Source organism: Paramormyrops kingsleyae, chromosome 4 (genome assembly GCF_048594095.1).
Source record: "Paramormyrops kingsleyae isolate MSU_618 chromosome 4, PKINGS_0.4, whole genome shotgun sequence".
Classification (NCBI taxonomy): Eukaryota; Metazoa; Chordata; class Actinopteri; order Osteoglossiformes; family Mormyridae; genus Paramormyrops; species Paramormyrops kingsleyae.
In genome coordinates this window covers 36,126,798-36,140,831 of record NC_132800.1, presented here as the reverse complement: position 1 = coordinate 36,140,831, position 14,034 = coordinate 36,126,798, and the positions used below count along the sequence as shown (strand labels likewise).

Sequence of the window (14,034 nt, the reverse complement as noted above, 5' to 3'; positions counted from 1 at the left end):
GGAAAAGCATCAGCTGAATAAGTTCAGCAGATCTCAGCCTAAATGTTTTTGAATCGTTTGAACCTCAGCTGTGGTTTTACTAATATTAATATCTATTTTATCTATTATTTTATTTGCACAAAGTATATATTTTATAAAAGTGTATGTTGTTTGATCTGTATTATAGTTAGTTAAATTATTTTATACTGTCATATATACGTATTTTTTTTAATATTTTATACTGTATTATAGTTAGCATGCATTATTTTATACTGTCAGTTTTACGCTCATTTTGTCCCAAAATGGAGAAATGTCATCGATACCATGTGTACAATTAGCATAATATATAAATGCAAAGTAAAGAAAATAAAGAAAAAATAAAATAAATTTGTGTCTCTTTCACTTCCTGTGTAGGGAAGAGGCGTTTGCACTTGTCACAGCAAAAGCTGTGAACGGCTCTAAAAGTTTGCATCCGCTCAAATAAAGACGCCACCTTATACCATTTGCGGCACTTGTGTGGTCACTAAGAATTTTTAGCAGCATGATGGGTTGGGCTGTTCTCCCTGCTCATGCAGACAGACATCACACCTCAGCATCAGGCTCCTCTGGTTATGACTCCCAGATCTTTTGCTAACAAACAGCTGTTTCTCTGATGCCAATCTCTGACTCATTTACTCAAGGTAAGACGTTCTGTTGATTCTATTGCTTTTTTCAATGAGTACCTTCATTGTCACGGTATTTGATTTTAAATATGGTATTTTGGGTGAGTAGGTCAGGCTTGTTTTTTTTATCTTCATCTATAGTACAAAAGTTAATACATAATTGTATATATACTTTATTATTAAATGCGTAGATAACAATGTAAAATTGTTTCGATTTAAATTGAAGTTTGAAGAAACATTGTTACTGTGTATTATCTCTGTTACGATCAATCACTAATACCAATTGCAATACTGCAGAAATATGAGCCCCACCGAGAAAATCCTGTGGAATACCACACCATCAATTGGAATAAGTACCCCAGATTATTATTATGATTATGGAAATGACAGTTTAATATTTCTGGATGATGACGATTCTGTGCGCTTTGGGGGACTGTTTTCTGGTGTCTTCTACTGCGTGATATTCACCTTGAGCCTGGCTGGGAACAGTCTCCTCTTCTGGACTCTGCTGAAGTTCGAGAACCTCCAAAGAGCACCCAACATGTTTCTGATGAACCTGACCGTGTCCGACCTGATCTTCACCATCCCCCTCCCCTTCTGGGCCGTGTACCAGCTGCACGAGTGGGTGTTTGGGGAGGTGGCCTGCAGGGTCTTCAGCGTGCTCTTTTTCATTGGCTTTTACAGCTATATGGCCTTTCTGGTCATAATGGCTGTGGACCGCTACACGGCGGTCGTGCGCGACGTGATGTCCTGGAAGGTGCGGCAGCGAAATAAGCTCCGCGCCGTATGCATCGGCGTCTGGATCCTCTGTATCACCGCCAGCCTCCCGGAGGCGCTGCTCTCCGAGGCGAGATCCAGCACCAACGGCACCCTGTGCGAGTCAGTGGAGCATCATCACACCCTGCGGCTGTTCATGTACTACATGCACATAATCGTGTTCTTCCTCGTCCCCTTCGCCGTCATTCTTTACTGCTACGTGAGAATCTGGACACGCATCTGGAGGTGCAAATCGAAGAAAAAACAACAAGCTATAAAGCTCATACTTGGCATCATAATAGGATTTTTTATATGCTGGGCTCCGTACAATATTGTTCTCCTCGTCAAATCCCTGCACTTACAGGATACTGCAAGCCAGGCGAACAAAAGCCTTAATTACTCATACTATGTTTGCCACTGTCTGGCCTACAGCCACTGCTGTCTCAACCCATTCCTCCACATCTTTGGCAGTGAGAAGTTCAGGGGACAGGTTTACCTGATATGTGACTCCACACGTCACCTGCAATCGAGTCAGAGTTTCACCTCACAGAATGCAAGCATAAGGACGTCCGTGTCCAGACAGACATACGTGTGACAGCCTGGAAAGGCTGCTTACTCTCTCAGCCGATCAGCCGCTTGCAGGCACGCAGCTGATAGGTTTTTGATTTACTGTGGAACATAAGTATGCGACAGTCAGGCATAAGAGTAACAGTTTTTTTCTGACCAGCTTACAGTCACTAGTTATGTAAATGTTCTTATTTTTGTATGTAGCGTAATTTTTTTGCATTAAACCTTTTTGTTGCAAATGAACAGTGGTTTCTTTACTATTTGGGAACGTTCGACACATCATGCAATGTTACTAAATTAAGTAGTGTCCCCTTAAATATCAGGCTGTCCCCTATGCAGTTGTCCCTACCCATGGGCGTAAATTAATCAAATAAATCAAAACCAGCTAAGACAACCCCCCCCCCCCCCCTCAATGTTCCGGCCAAAGTTACGCCCTTGTCCCTACTAATACTGAAACCAAACTTAGACCCTTGCGCAGTCGTACTTTAAATCCTTAGGAAATAGTCTTGATAAGTGTTGCTGGAAAAAGCGCAAAGGAATTCATTTATTCTCGCCTTGTGCTGTAACCCCCACTGAGCTCTTTTTTGCTCTATAGATCGTCCTGAAACGTGAAGTTGTTCCCATCCTGTAGTCCTGATTAACAAAAAACAAACAAAACAAAAAAAAGATGAACGTGAAAACGGAAACATTTCTTTCCATACTGTATGTTTTACATTTTACGGTAATTTAAGGGAAAACTGCTCGCATAAACCGAAACAATCAGCAGCGTGAGGAAGTTAATGTGTAAGAACAAGACCGAAATTACGCAAAAAAAAAGTCATGCGTGTCTTTAAATATGATCTTCCCTTTCTTTGAACTAGTCCTGTAATACCGAAATTAGTTTGAGAAAATATATACAGAACTTGTAAAAAAAAATGCATCTTGTGTGTTTAATATTAACACTGTGATATAAGTACATTTGCACAGTTACTTTGTTTAATTCATGTAATTTGCCATTGAGTGCTTGCACAATCGCACTGAAATGTGACTTGGGATCTAGTTTGTCTGTCTAAACCCGTAGACAGTCCACTTGTCTGCATATGAAGGTAGCGGGTAAGAGGGCGCAGCAATACCGGGTCATTAGCATGAGACGTGGTCAGGACCGTAATACAAAGCAGGTGTAAGCAACTGACGGCTCAGGGTTTAATACAGTAGGCCGGTGGTTTCAATTCCACTTTTGTTGTGTGTGTGTGTGTGTGTGTGGCATAGGGGGAGTTTGGGGGCAGCCTGAGTCGAAATTGCTAGTAATTGACAAACGCGGCATTGCACACGTTTTGCACTGGCTCTTTGCACCTTTGTATAAGCGGCTTCTTGGTGCCCTATAGGTAGACAAAATAATAGGTTATTTATGCATCAGATACGTACAGAGCCTTTGCAAAGAAATAAAACGCTCTTATACTTTCGAGTGCGCACCCGGGTCTCCGTAGTTACGTGCGTTAACGCATAAGGTAAGCAAGATGCAGGCTTTTTACGCCCCCGCCCCCCAAGCGCAAATATCAACCTCCGCTTATGGTGTGTGGGCGGAGTTTGCGTGTTTTCCCCGTTTCGTGCGAGTTTATTCCCTGGACTCCGGTTTCCTCCCGGCATCCTTTACGGGGTGTACTAAGCCTTGTGTTCTGTGCGGCCATGGAATAGACTCCAGACCCCCCTTCCCACGCAATCCAGAACGCACGGAGACGATTATAAGTTATAAATAATAATAATAATAATAATAATAAACAATAATAATAATAATAATAATAATAAATATTTACTAATAAAACTGAGATGCAATATATTCTGATTTCCCCTTACATACATAAAGGATTTCTAATACCAGTCTATGAAACCATACCAATCCGAAAAAAAATATGAGGCTTACGCTTGAATAAGCAGCGACACTCCCAATTCCAATAGTCTGCACCTACATAGCTGTGTTAAGCTTATTTTTCTTGGGGGAAACTCTCAATTTGTATCGCAAGGTATTTCTGGCCGTGTATAGCGCTGTATTTACCGGCATAGAGGCCGGGTGTGTAATGCTCTGCCCTCTCTGCTCCTGCTCTGATGTCCACCGTCCAGAACCTCCGATCTTTCGGTAACTGTCGTCTCTGCACGACCCACCGATCTAGTGCTGACTGCCTGCAACCGCATTTTTCACCTCGGCTGTTGTCACCGCAGTGGCAGCGCAATATTGTAGGGTTTTCGGTTCGACCATAACGCGTGACCCTCTAACATTGTCCCATAAGAGAGGTATGTAAGATAACCCCCCCCCCATTTTTAACTGGGTGTCCTGGCTGCACCAACCCATTAGCAGATCCCTAAATCAAGAAAAGGCGTGTTCTGGCCTCAGATGGTGCGCTTCACTGTTTCCCTGGCCGCAGGTATACGCAGCTACCTGCTGTATGATTGGGTTACGCTTTATTTTTATTTTAAGGCCACCGTACGTGTGATCAACGCGTCATTGCGTAGCGGAGAGAATATTAAAATGACCCCGGCTGCATGATTTGCATGGAGCAAAAAGCGGACAGATGGAAATCTGAGCAGCCCTTAACACAAACGCTACCTGCATAACTTAAAATTAAGTTACCGAAAGCTAATAAGCATAACTAGGCTAATTGTATCAAACAAGGAGCTTAAACGTGGAAGTAAACTGTACAGCTGGGTATCACACTGATAGTTTAGCTATCAGTCTTTGCCTGGGTGATTAACACCTTTAATGTCTGGAGTTTATTATACGTGGACCTCGAAATAATCATTGTCACGTACATTCTCCATTGATTATATTTTGTAGGCGTCCCATAAAAGAAAAACATCCGATTGGATGTAAACTGCAGAGGCTTGTTTGTCCCCGGAGAGAGACTCCTGATTTCAAGCCATTTATAGTTTCTATTACAATTTTTGGCTCATGAGATTTGGCACATAGGCGTGTAGTTGGTTACAAGTGTAAAATGGACTAAATCATGTGGAAGGAATGTTGTGGGAAAACTTGCATTTCACAGTTATGCGATGGTACACTGAATGATCATTATTACCTATTTACAAGGGTTTCGAGATCACGCTGTCACGATCCACTGCTAACAACTATCTATCCGACATATTACGTAATTAACGCCGTGTTTAGTACGATACTGAGATGACGTTTATGAAACAGTTTGAAATGGACACCACGGTTTTCCCGGTGACGTATAACAGGTTTTACTCGGTAGTGTAAGTGCACATTTTCGCTTAGGGTCTGTGGCCTGTCACTGGTTCGGGATGGAGGGAGTTCTTAAGTGGAATATATCCTCCTGAGACCTAAGGAAAAAAGTGTCCTTCAATTGTAGGTTATTTGTCTTTGGAGGAAATAAGACATCGATCTATACAATTTAGATTTTTTCAAATTTATTCTTATTTTAATTTCACAGCATGTCCTCTTTAGTGCACAAGAATAAATACGTTTCCCAACATCAGTAAAAAAATAAATGCAAAAATACAATGTCCACTACAATGGACATAAATTAATAGGTCGGGTCTCAGGAGGATATGGGAGAATATAGTTGAGGCAGTTGTAAGATGATTTTGAATCTCTGCGACAGACATTTAGAGTTACCCCATTTTTTCCCCATTTAGGGAACCTGTTTTGAGTGGTGCCACAGGTCGGTGTCGATTTGTTGTGTCGCGCTGCAGCATGATGAGCGACGGTCGTCCATCCGGCTTCCACGTCAGGGGTCGCGGTTGATGTAACTGTGCACTCTTTCGTGTCTTCGGCGAATGGAAAACGAACCGCAGGGACCCGAGAAATGCAGACGCGTTAACGCGTGGAACCTGTTAACTGTGTGGTTAACGACACATCTCTGAAAAACCAGCTAACAATAACCTGCAAAAATAGCAGTACTCAGTATAGGATGTGAAGAACATTCATGCAGTGCTTCCACTGCATTTCGTGTCTGAAATGAAAATGAGAATTATAAGCTGTGCGTGGTTAAAAAGTAACATACCCTCTAGTTTACATGTTTTGGTGCTAGACTAATGTTTCCTTAAGCACCTTAAAGTGTGATCTTATGCTGTTTTCCGTGGGGGTGTGTTTTGGACAGAAATGTGCTTGCAATGGGGCAGTGATTGAACATCCGGAGTACGGAAAAGTGATCCAGCTCCAGGGAGGGGAGAAGAGGAACATTGGCCAATTCCTCGTGGAGGTACGGCGTGTTTTTCTGGATACACAATGGATTCTTTCCAAAAAAATTTAAACACTGAGGCAGGGAATCACTTTGCTGAAGCCGTTCGATTTATATTTGCGAGGAAATTAATCGCTTTGTAGCGTACAAATGCCCAAGCTTCTCAGGTGGAAACATAAGACATTATAAAACTACCGTTCGCTGCTGATGAGTTTACTCTGATGAAGTTCGGAGGGGCGTTACTTCAAATTGAAGATGAATTATCTGTTTCCTTGATATTGTTTTGTTCTTTCACAAATGATGACAGACAAGCGGCCAGATCACTTAAGTGCGCAAAGCTGGGAGTTGTGACAGCTTCTTATCGTTACAGATCGGCATCTTTGAGGAGGAGCAGTTGGAAGATCACGGATGCTGAGGTCATGACAGCATCCAAGAAGCCACAAAGAGCCAGGCTTTGGTCACATCCCAGAGATGCAGTGCTGCTGAATAAAACAAATGATTGTGTATAAAACTGATTTAACATGTTTCTAAGTTGAATTTAATGGAGGAAAGTGATGTCATTCAGCACGATGGCCAATCACATCTTTGTTTTGGGTCACTCTGGTGTAAAGAGGCAATGAACTGCTTTTCTTGAATCCATACATCTTAAAACTCCTGAGCTTGCATCAACTCCCAAGCACAGATTGAACAGCTGGGCCTGTACTTGTAAATGTCAGTCACATGTCTCATCTGACGCGATGGCAGAATGTCCCATGATCTTTTCTGTTGTCATCGTCAGCAGCAATCACTCTATTCCATTGCTGCTAGAAGGTCCACGCTAAGCTATGCTAACAAAAGCACCCTCCTTTGGTGTAGTTTCATCGTGATCTATGCAGGTCCAGCAGTTCTGGTGGATTTGGGTTGTAGATGTGTTTGTGGTTTGGCACAAAAATGGTTGCCAGGGATCTTGCCGACAGTTGTGACAAGCACCCGTCCTGCTATTGAGGTATCCGAACATTTAATGTGAGAAAACATGTCTTTTGGGAATGGAGATTTGAGAATGGAAACGCTTGTCACCTATTGAGCTTGAGCAAAGTGCGGCCCTTTCTGGTGCCACTCTGTGCGGCTGAATGTGTGACTCTAGCTGGGACTGTCCCTGCTCCACGTCACGCAGAGCCCAGGCAATAGTGAAGTGAGTCAACTTTCAGGATAATGGTGACTACATTTTGAAACTAACACGTTGCATATCTGTAAATGACAAGGTGTCAAACCCAGTTAGAATGCACCTGGTAGCAAACTGACTTGTCCCTGTGTCCTAATGATTTTTGTATGGTGTCACTCTCTTTGAATAAACTTCAGTAGCGGTGTGACCTTTGGTAAGAATGATTCTAGAGCCGTCAGCTGTGTTCACACTTTGCAAATCCCACGAATCATTTCCTACCAAGAACATGAGCTGGGTTTGCAGTACAAGGTAGCATCACTTTACCCAGGACTCTGTCAGTGCCTCAGCCAATGTCCATGCTCCACTGCTACCAGAAGAACACTGTCTTACACTGTGGTGTAATGCATGTGTATGGTAATCAGGGCTGGGGTTATGATCTGAGAATGTAGTGGAAGTGACTGGGAAGTTTTCCATGTGGCACAAATATGGGAAACCGAAGAAAATGGGGCAGACTGACATTTAGAGTCGGGGCCTGAGGTTTAATAAGATTTATGGACTGTTTCTGTATATGCTGTGGAAGATCCGGTAAGGACAAGCTTATTATATTGGATAGAGGAGGCACTGAGTCCTATCAATGTGAGTTTCAGTTGTCATAATTGAAAAACTGGGTAATGTACTGAAAGAGGGAAGTAGAAGATACTGTGGTTCAGCCCCACAATGAATAACAAGCTTTTACTCAGTAATGTAAGTGTACGTTTCTTACTTAGGGTATATGGCCTCTATCATGTGAGTTTATGTGGGGATGGGGGGGTGGGGGGGTGGAGGAAGATTCCTTGCAGATGTTTCTCTTCTCCGTGCTTTTTTGTAGCTGGGAGAGCAGACTAGGTATCACATACATCTGCTGAGAGCTGTGCCAGGGGGATCTGCTGAAACCAAGACTGCCTGTTAATGGACATGATGATGGGCAGAGTTTTGGTAACAGTCAGATCGCTTGGCTGGCAGGTGCATCACGGGACAGGCGCCCATCTCCATCAAAAGGCTCCTCGAGACCTATGTCCCATCTCGCCCCCTTTGTCAGCAGACCAATGTCTTCAGGCTCTCTCTCCCTCTCCAAGAAACACCTCAAGACCCATCTGTCTCGTGAATTCCTCTCCTAAGCTGATGCCTCTTCATGTTCCCTCAATGTTCTTATGTTGCACTTCTGGTCATCAAATCATCTAAATAACTTCTTGCTTTGTTGGATGATGTGTAGCTCCTGCTCCAGTACTGCTTACACTTGTAAGCATTATAGGTGCAGCCTTCAATCTGACACCAAGCTTACTATTTCATCCTCACCATTGTCCTTTCTCTCTTCTTTCTTTCTTTCTTTCTTTCCCCTGTTTTCTATTATTATGTCTTGATAATACTGCAACGTATCACGACACACCCATATAAAGCACCTTGGGGTGACTCTGTTGTGAAGGGCACTATATAAATATACATTGAGTTCACTTGAATTGCATTTCCTGGAAGTCCCACCTAGCTGGGTTTACGCCTAGTCAGCCCCTGGTCAGCACATGTGCCATTTACCTCGTTAGTGTATTTCTTTGGACAAAATCATCTACTAAATATTTAAAGTGTAAATGCAAATTTGAGCGGAGGCTTTGACTCGCTCTTATTTAACCGGATCCCGCACATTGCAGAGTGATTGGCTGGATGTGTTGGAAGCGGTATAGCCGCTCAGGTGACTGCAGAGGCACTGCAAAGGTTACGGGGCCAGACATCGGGACAGAACATGGAACTAGCCCAACGGTAATCCTCTTAAAGAAGCAGGCGGCTGCAGGCAGGACAGTCTGGCTGTCGCTGGTGAGCGGAGGGCTTCTGGACTTACCCTGGTCACTGCTGGAGATGTCGCACCATGGTGCCTCACAGTGTCCGAGTCATTTTCGCAAATTTATAAAAGTCTTTATAAATCTCCCTTTGTACAGTTTATAACTTATTCTTCACTGGGTTACTGCCTAACTGGCTAACTTGATCCAGGCTTTGTCACTAAGGGTGTGTTGAGTTTAGCATGATGTTATAAAGCAGAGCTTTGGGGGCTCTAACAATTCCTGTAATGATTGCTTCTGGTTTCATTTTTGTTTCCAAGGCCCTTTTTTTCAACATCCCCCCCCTCTCCCCCTCCCCCGCCATTAAAACTGTGCTGCTGTGAGTTTCAAGCTATTATTATTATTATTATTATTATTATTATTATTATTATTATTATTATCTTCTCTGGAATTGTTTTGACTAGAGACTAGACGGTTTCTGAAATATCAAGACGACGCCATAGCGCATGGATAAGCTTGAACGCTAAAGGGTGGACAAAAGAACATCCGATGCAGTTAAACAGATACGGTACATTAAAAAAAAAATAAGTGTCAGCACGCGCGGAAAATATTTATTTTGTAGCGTTTCGCGGAGCGAAATGATCCGACGCGGTGAATGACGGCAACGTAATAACGCTGTAACGGCAGCTGTTTCTCCTTCTTCAAAGACAACTTCCTTTTACCTTCTTTGTCTTTACTTGGCAGTGTGTGGAAATGTGTTGTTATCGCTCCTGATTCTTGCCAGGGGCCACACAGCTGGTGTTGTTTTCTACTTGATTGCATCCCATCCGCCTCCCCTGTCCCTTATAGTCCTCTAACCTCATTCCCTGCAACTTTTTGTCATGACCCTAATTTCAGTTTTTTTCCACTCTTAATTCCACTGATCTTTAACGATCACACTCGCCATATGTGCACAGCAATAATTTGCTGTTAATGCCGACGTCTTCCTTTTCACGGTGAAGTTTGCATATTTATGTATAAATGCGCTCCAGCGTATTTTATATAAAATAAAAGCTATTCTGTTTTTTTGCTGCATTCTTTAAAGCATGAATCCATTGTGCCCCTATATGACATTAACTAGTCTGTATGTTCTTAGTTTCGCCTTTTGTTGCTGGTTAACTTGACATGGCGACATAACCATAAATTTAATGTCATTCTTTGAAACACGGATTACCGTGGAAGTGGGTGTGATGCTGGGTAACACTCTTGCCTCACTGTGAAGTGTGCATCTTCGCGCCCTGTTTGGGTGGCCTTCCTCCAGGTGCATTGAGCGGGGATAGTGTATAACACTTTGAGACAATGTAATGTTGCTGTACAATGTAATGCCCTGTAAAGTAAAACTGAATTGAATTGAAATACATCGATTTTCACAGTCCAAAGAGTTGGGTCGTGTATGTGTTTGTCTGTTACGTGTGAGAGTGGCATCCCGTTCAAGATGCTCTGTGCCTTGTACACCGCTATAATGGGCTCAAACCCACGCGGTATCTTTTCTTGGAAACACGGTTGGAAGATGGATTGATGGATGGATGGATGGATGGATTGGAGCATAGGCAGCCCTTGACCTCATCTGGGGAGACGTCGGCCATTTTACTTTTGTCTCAGCCCCTACATCCATTTAGCGATTTGTGGCATCCCCACTGGGGGCTGAGCCCCACTAAGATACTACAATCGCCCCTGGATTGGAGTAATTGATTTTGCCTATGACTAGCTGGAATCCCGATTTTGACCACTAGAGGAGGTAGTGGGACTGTCGTGGAAAAAGTCTGCAAGAGAAGTAGAAGCAGATCGCATGATTAATGCAGAGTATTTTAGCTCAAACACTTACTGGAATCCCCCAGGACGGTACACCCGATATCTTCTGAGAAACTATGTATGAGTGCATGGGGCAATATGGGCTGAGCTGTCTATGTAGGCATTTCCATGTGGAAAAAGTATGTAGTCGTCGTTTGGACTCAAAACTTCCCAAACAGTTGCAAATCACCTAAGATAAGAATATCTTCTAGGCAAACAGTGAATTATGTATTATACATGAAGTAATTAACGTTATGAAAATATATATTTTAAATTATTGTTATAAAACATACATTAATTTTTCATAGATATATGTTTAATGTTCTGCTTTACTGATGTGTAAAGTAGATAAGAAGCAATTCGTTTTTGTGTGTCAGATAATATTTTACAACACATCTATAGATAGAAAGTACTTTACAATACACTTAAGTACATTACTTTTTTATGAGGGTTAATGTTTCAAGTCCTGTGTAATCTCACGGCGCATACTGATGTTACGGCTATTTTAAAGAACTGGAAATCCATTTCCATTTTAATTTTTCATGCTTATATTTTAATGTCTTCTCAATTATACCATGAATCGTAGGGGAAAGACGTAACATTGGCGCGCGGGAGAAGTCAAAGTGAAGAAAGGGGAGACAGAAGATGACAAGTCCGTCTTTCCTAGGCCGTTCCCCTTCGGATCCTGTTTACTCACAGTATCAATGTATTTAATTAAGTTATGTAATTATCAGCCCAGGTGTGGATTTAATTGAACAAGATAAACAACGATCCATCTGGAGTATTCATATGTAACCTCGTCCTCGGGACAGCTTGTTTATAATAACCATAACGTCTGTCATCCACCCGTCCGTCCGTCCGCCTGTCTCTGTGTCTCCCCTTCATTTTGTAGGAGGCGCCGGAATCCCGCTTATGGGGTCCCGCTTTGCGCTTATAAGCGCCGGTGTATATATGCATGTGCTGATGATGTCACTGCACCTGTTTGTACCTTTACCGAAAGCTGGTACGCTTTATAAGTGTGGTGTTTCTGATCAAACGCCAGGCCGTGCCCATCACCTTGCGGATCCCAGTGCGCTTGCCTCCGGCACCACTTCTCCAAGTACAGAGCTATATAGGCCATTGGCAGGACGGCATCTGAATAAACTGCCGATTCACCCTTGAAATGAATTGCCTCGCTGAAAATATCCAACAGTATAAATGAATGTAAAACACGAAAGCTGCTTTGAATTCATGGCATAATTAAAGTCACAGGTGTCGGATAAGGACATTATTGTATAATGCGTGATGTTTCTTCACATGTATTATTTATCATCATGCATCTCCCTATTTTTAGCCAATATTTGTGTCAGGTTTAATTATTACGTTGACGTTAGCATGTTTAAAACGCGTAACGTACTTTATTCCTTATTTAATCTAAGTTCGTAGCACAAAGGTATGTGTAGGCCTACCTATTTCTTTCATTTTAATTATGATTGAGGCAGGGTTTGCCATAAATCCGTTACAGTTAAAATCACACGAGTGTTAGAAAACACCAAATTTGTCACGATAAAGTTAATTTTAACAATAGTTGCGACACAATCGGCCAGGGTCATTTACTGAAGAATGCCATGAATGTACTATTAATTTCAAAAGTAAATAGAGGTCCCTCGGTAGGAGTAATTTGTGGTGTTAAATTGTACTCACCACTTCTGTTATCAACATATCTGCTTTTAGTCAAACGCTAAAAAGGAAACATAATAAAATTGTCGGTAATGTCCACTGAAACCATCCAGCTCTGTGACAGAGCGCAATGTTACATCGCTTTGTATAAAAGCGACAGTGAAGCACTGAAATGTCACTTTGAAAGGCTGGTAAAATGGCACCTTTGCTTTCCGAATTGTATAGGTTATCTGGACTATAAGCTGCCATAGAAACCAGCTATTGGATCGCTTAGCTATTAGGACTAAAGAAGCCCCTATTAAAAACCGGGAAAGTGGGACTCCGGCGGGTTTTGGCCACCACCCGTCAATTTATACTGCCAAGTTTAGCAATATGTTCATGCAAGCACTGAGTATTCAAGGTGAGGAGCCGTGACCGGCGTGGCTTAGTGTCACTTCAGAAATGTATGGCCCCGTTACTTAAGTCAGCCAAGGTCACTTAAGAAAGGGGCTGAAAAAGCCACTTTAAACTGCTTAACATTCGCCTCTCTCAACGTCTGGAGCTGGACCGAACTCTTAGTTACACTCGTTTGTTTTTCCCCTTTTTTTTATTGAGCTGCTGTTAATGGTTGATATAGACTACGGATATAATGATTATTCTGATATAGCAAATACGATTACACATAGGCCTACCCTAGATGCTTCCAGACACCTTTCGGTTTTTTTTTTGCTTTGATTTCAAACTAACCAAGTTATACATAGTTTTATGTTCCCCCGTTTCGCTTCAAGTATATGAAGAAAGAAGACAACACAAGCCACGGGAAGCCTATCGGGGTGTTGGTTAATGAGACAGAGTTGCGTATGACAGACAGCTGGGTTTTTATGGTGAACAAATGAAACAAGCTTCCGCCGCCGTTAATAAAGCTGACATCTTCTCAAACGACGCCTTGTCATCATTACACCTGAATTCTTAATCGCGTTATTTATTTATTTGATAACCGATTTCCTGTTTGTAAAGACGCACTTGCAGCTATGTAGCCTTGGTCATGCGGAGCGGTGCACGTTCACGGCGGCGCTTTACTGCCCCCTGCCGGTCACTGTCATATGGAGCTCGGCCTCGCGCACAAATGCCCAGTAAAATATACGGGTTCGAGTACCGTGGCTCGTTTTCGTCAATGAAACTTCTGTAACAACACAGATGTCGTTAACATTCCTGACAAGACGCGTAAAAGGCGGGCCTAGTGTTTATGCTTGGTTGAATTTCTTGTAATTAACTGTCGAGACCTTGGGATATCTGAAAGGATATGAATGTGAGGAAAGAAACATCAAGATTTACAGATAGGCAGACATAATAATAATAATAATAATAATAATAATAATAATATAAAAGTGCCTCCCGTAACAATGCCAAGAATCTTCCGCTTTAATAGTGAGATATAGGTGGAGTTGCAGCCTCTGTCCGCCGTTGTGGGGACTCCACAT

General features: G+C 42.5%; 1 protein-coding gene across 1 annotated transcript; it reads left to right on the top strand.

The window, feature by feature from the left end:
* Positions 1 to 522: 522 nt before the first annotated feature.
* Positions 523 to 2,207, top strand: LOC111845863 (chemokine XC receptor 1-like). The gene is made up of 2 exons (XM_023815557.2): positions 523 to 659; positions 939 to 2,207. The coding sequence occupies exon 2, from the start codon at positions 943 to 945 to the stop codon at positions 1,990 to 1,992; it is 1,050 nt and encodes a 349-aa protein (XP_023671325.2). The 5' UTR covers positions 523 to 659; positions 939 to 942; the 3' UTR covers positions 1,993 to 2,207.
* Positions 2,208 to 14,034: the final 11,827 nt, after the last annotated feature.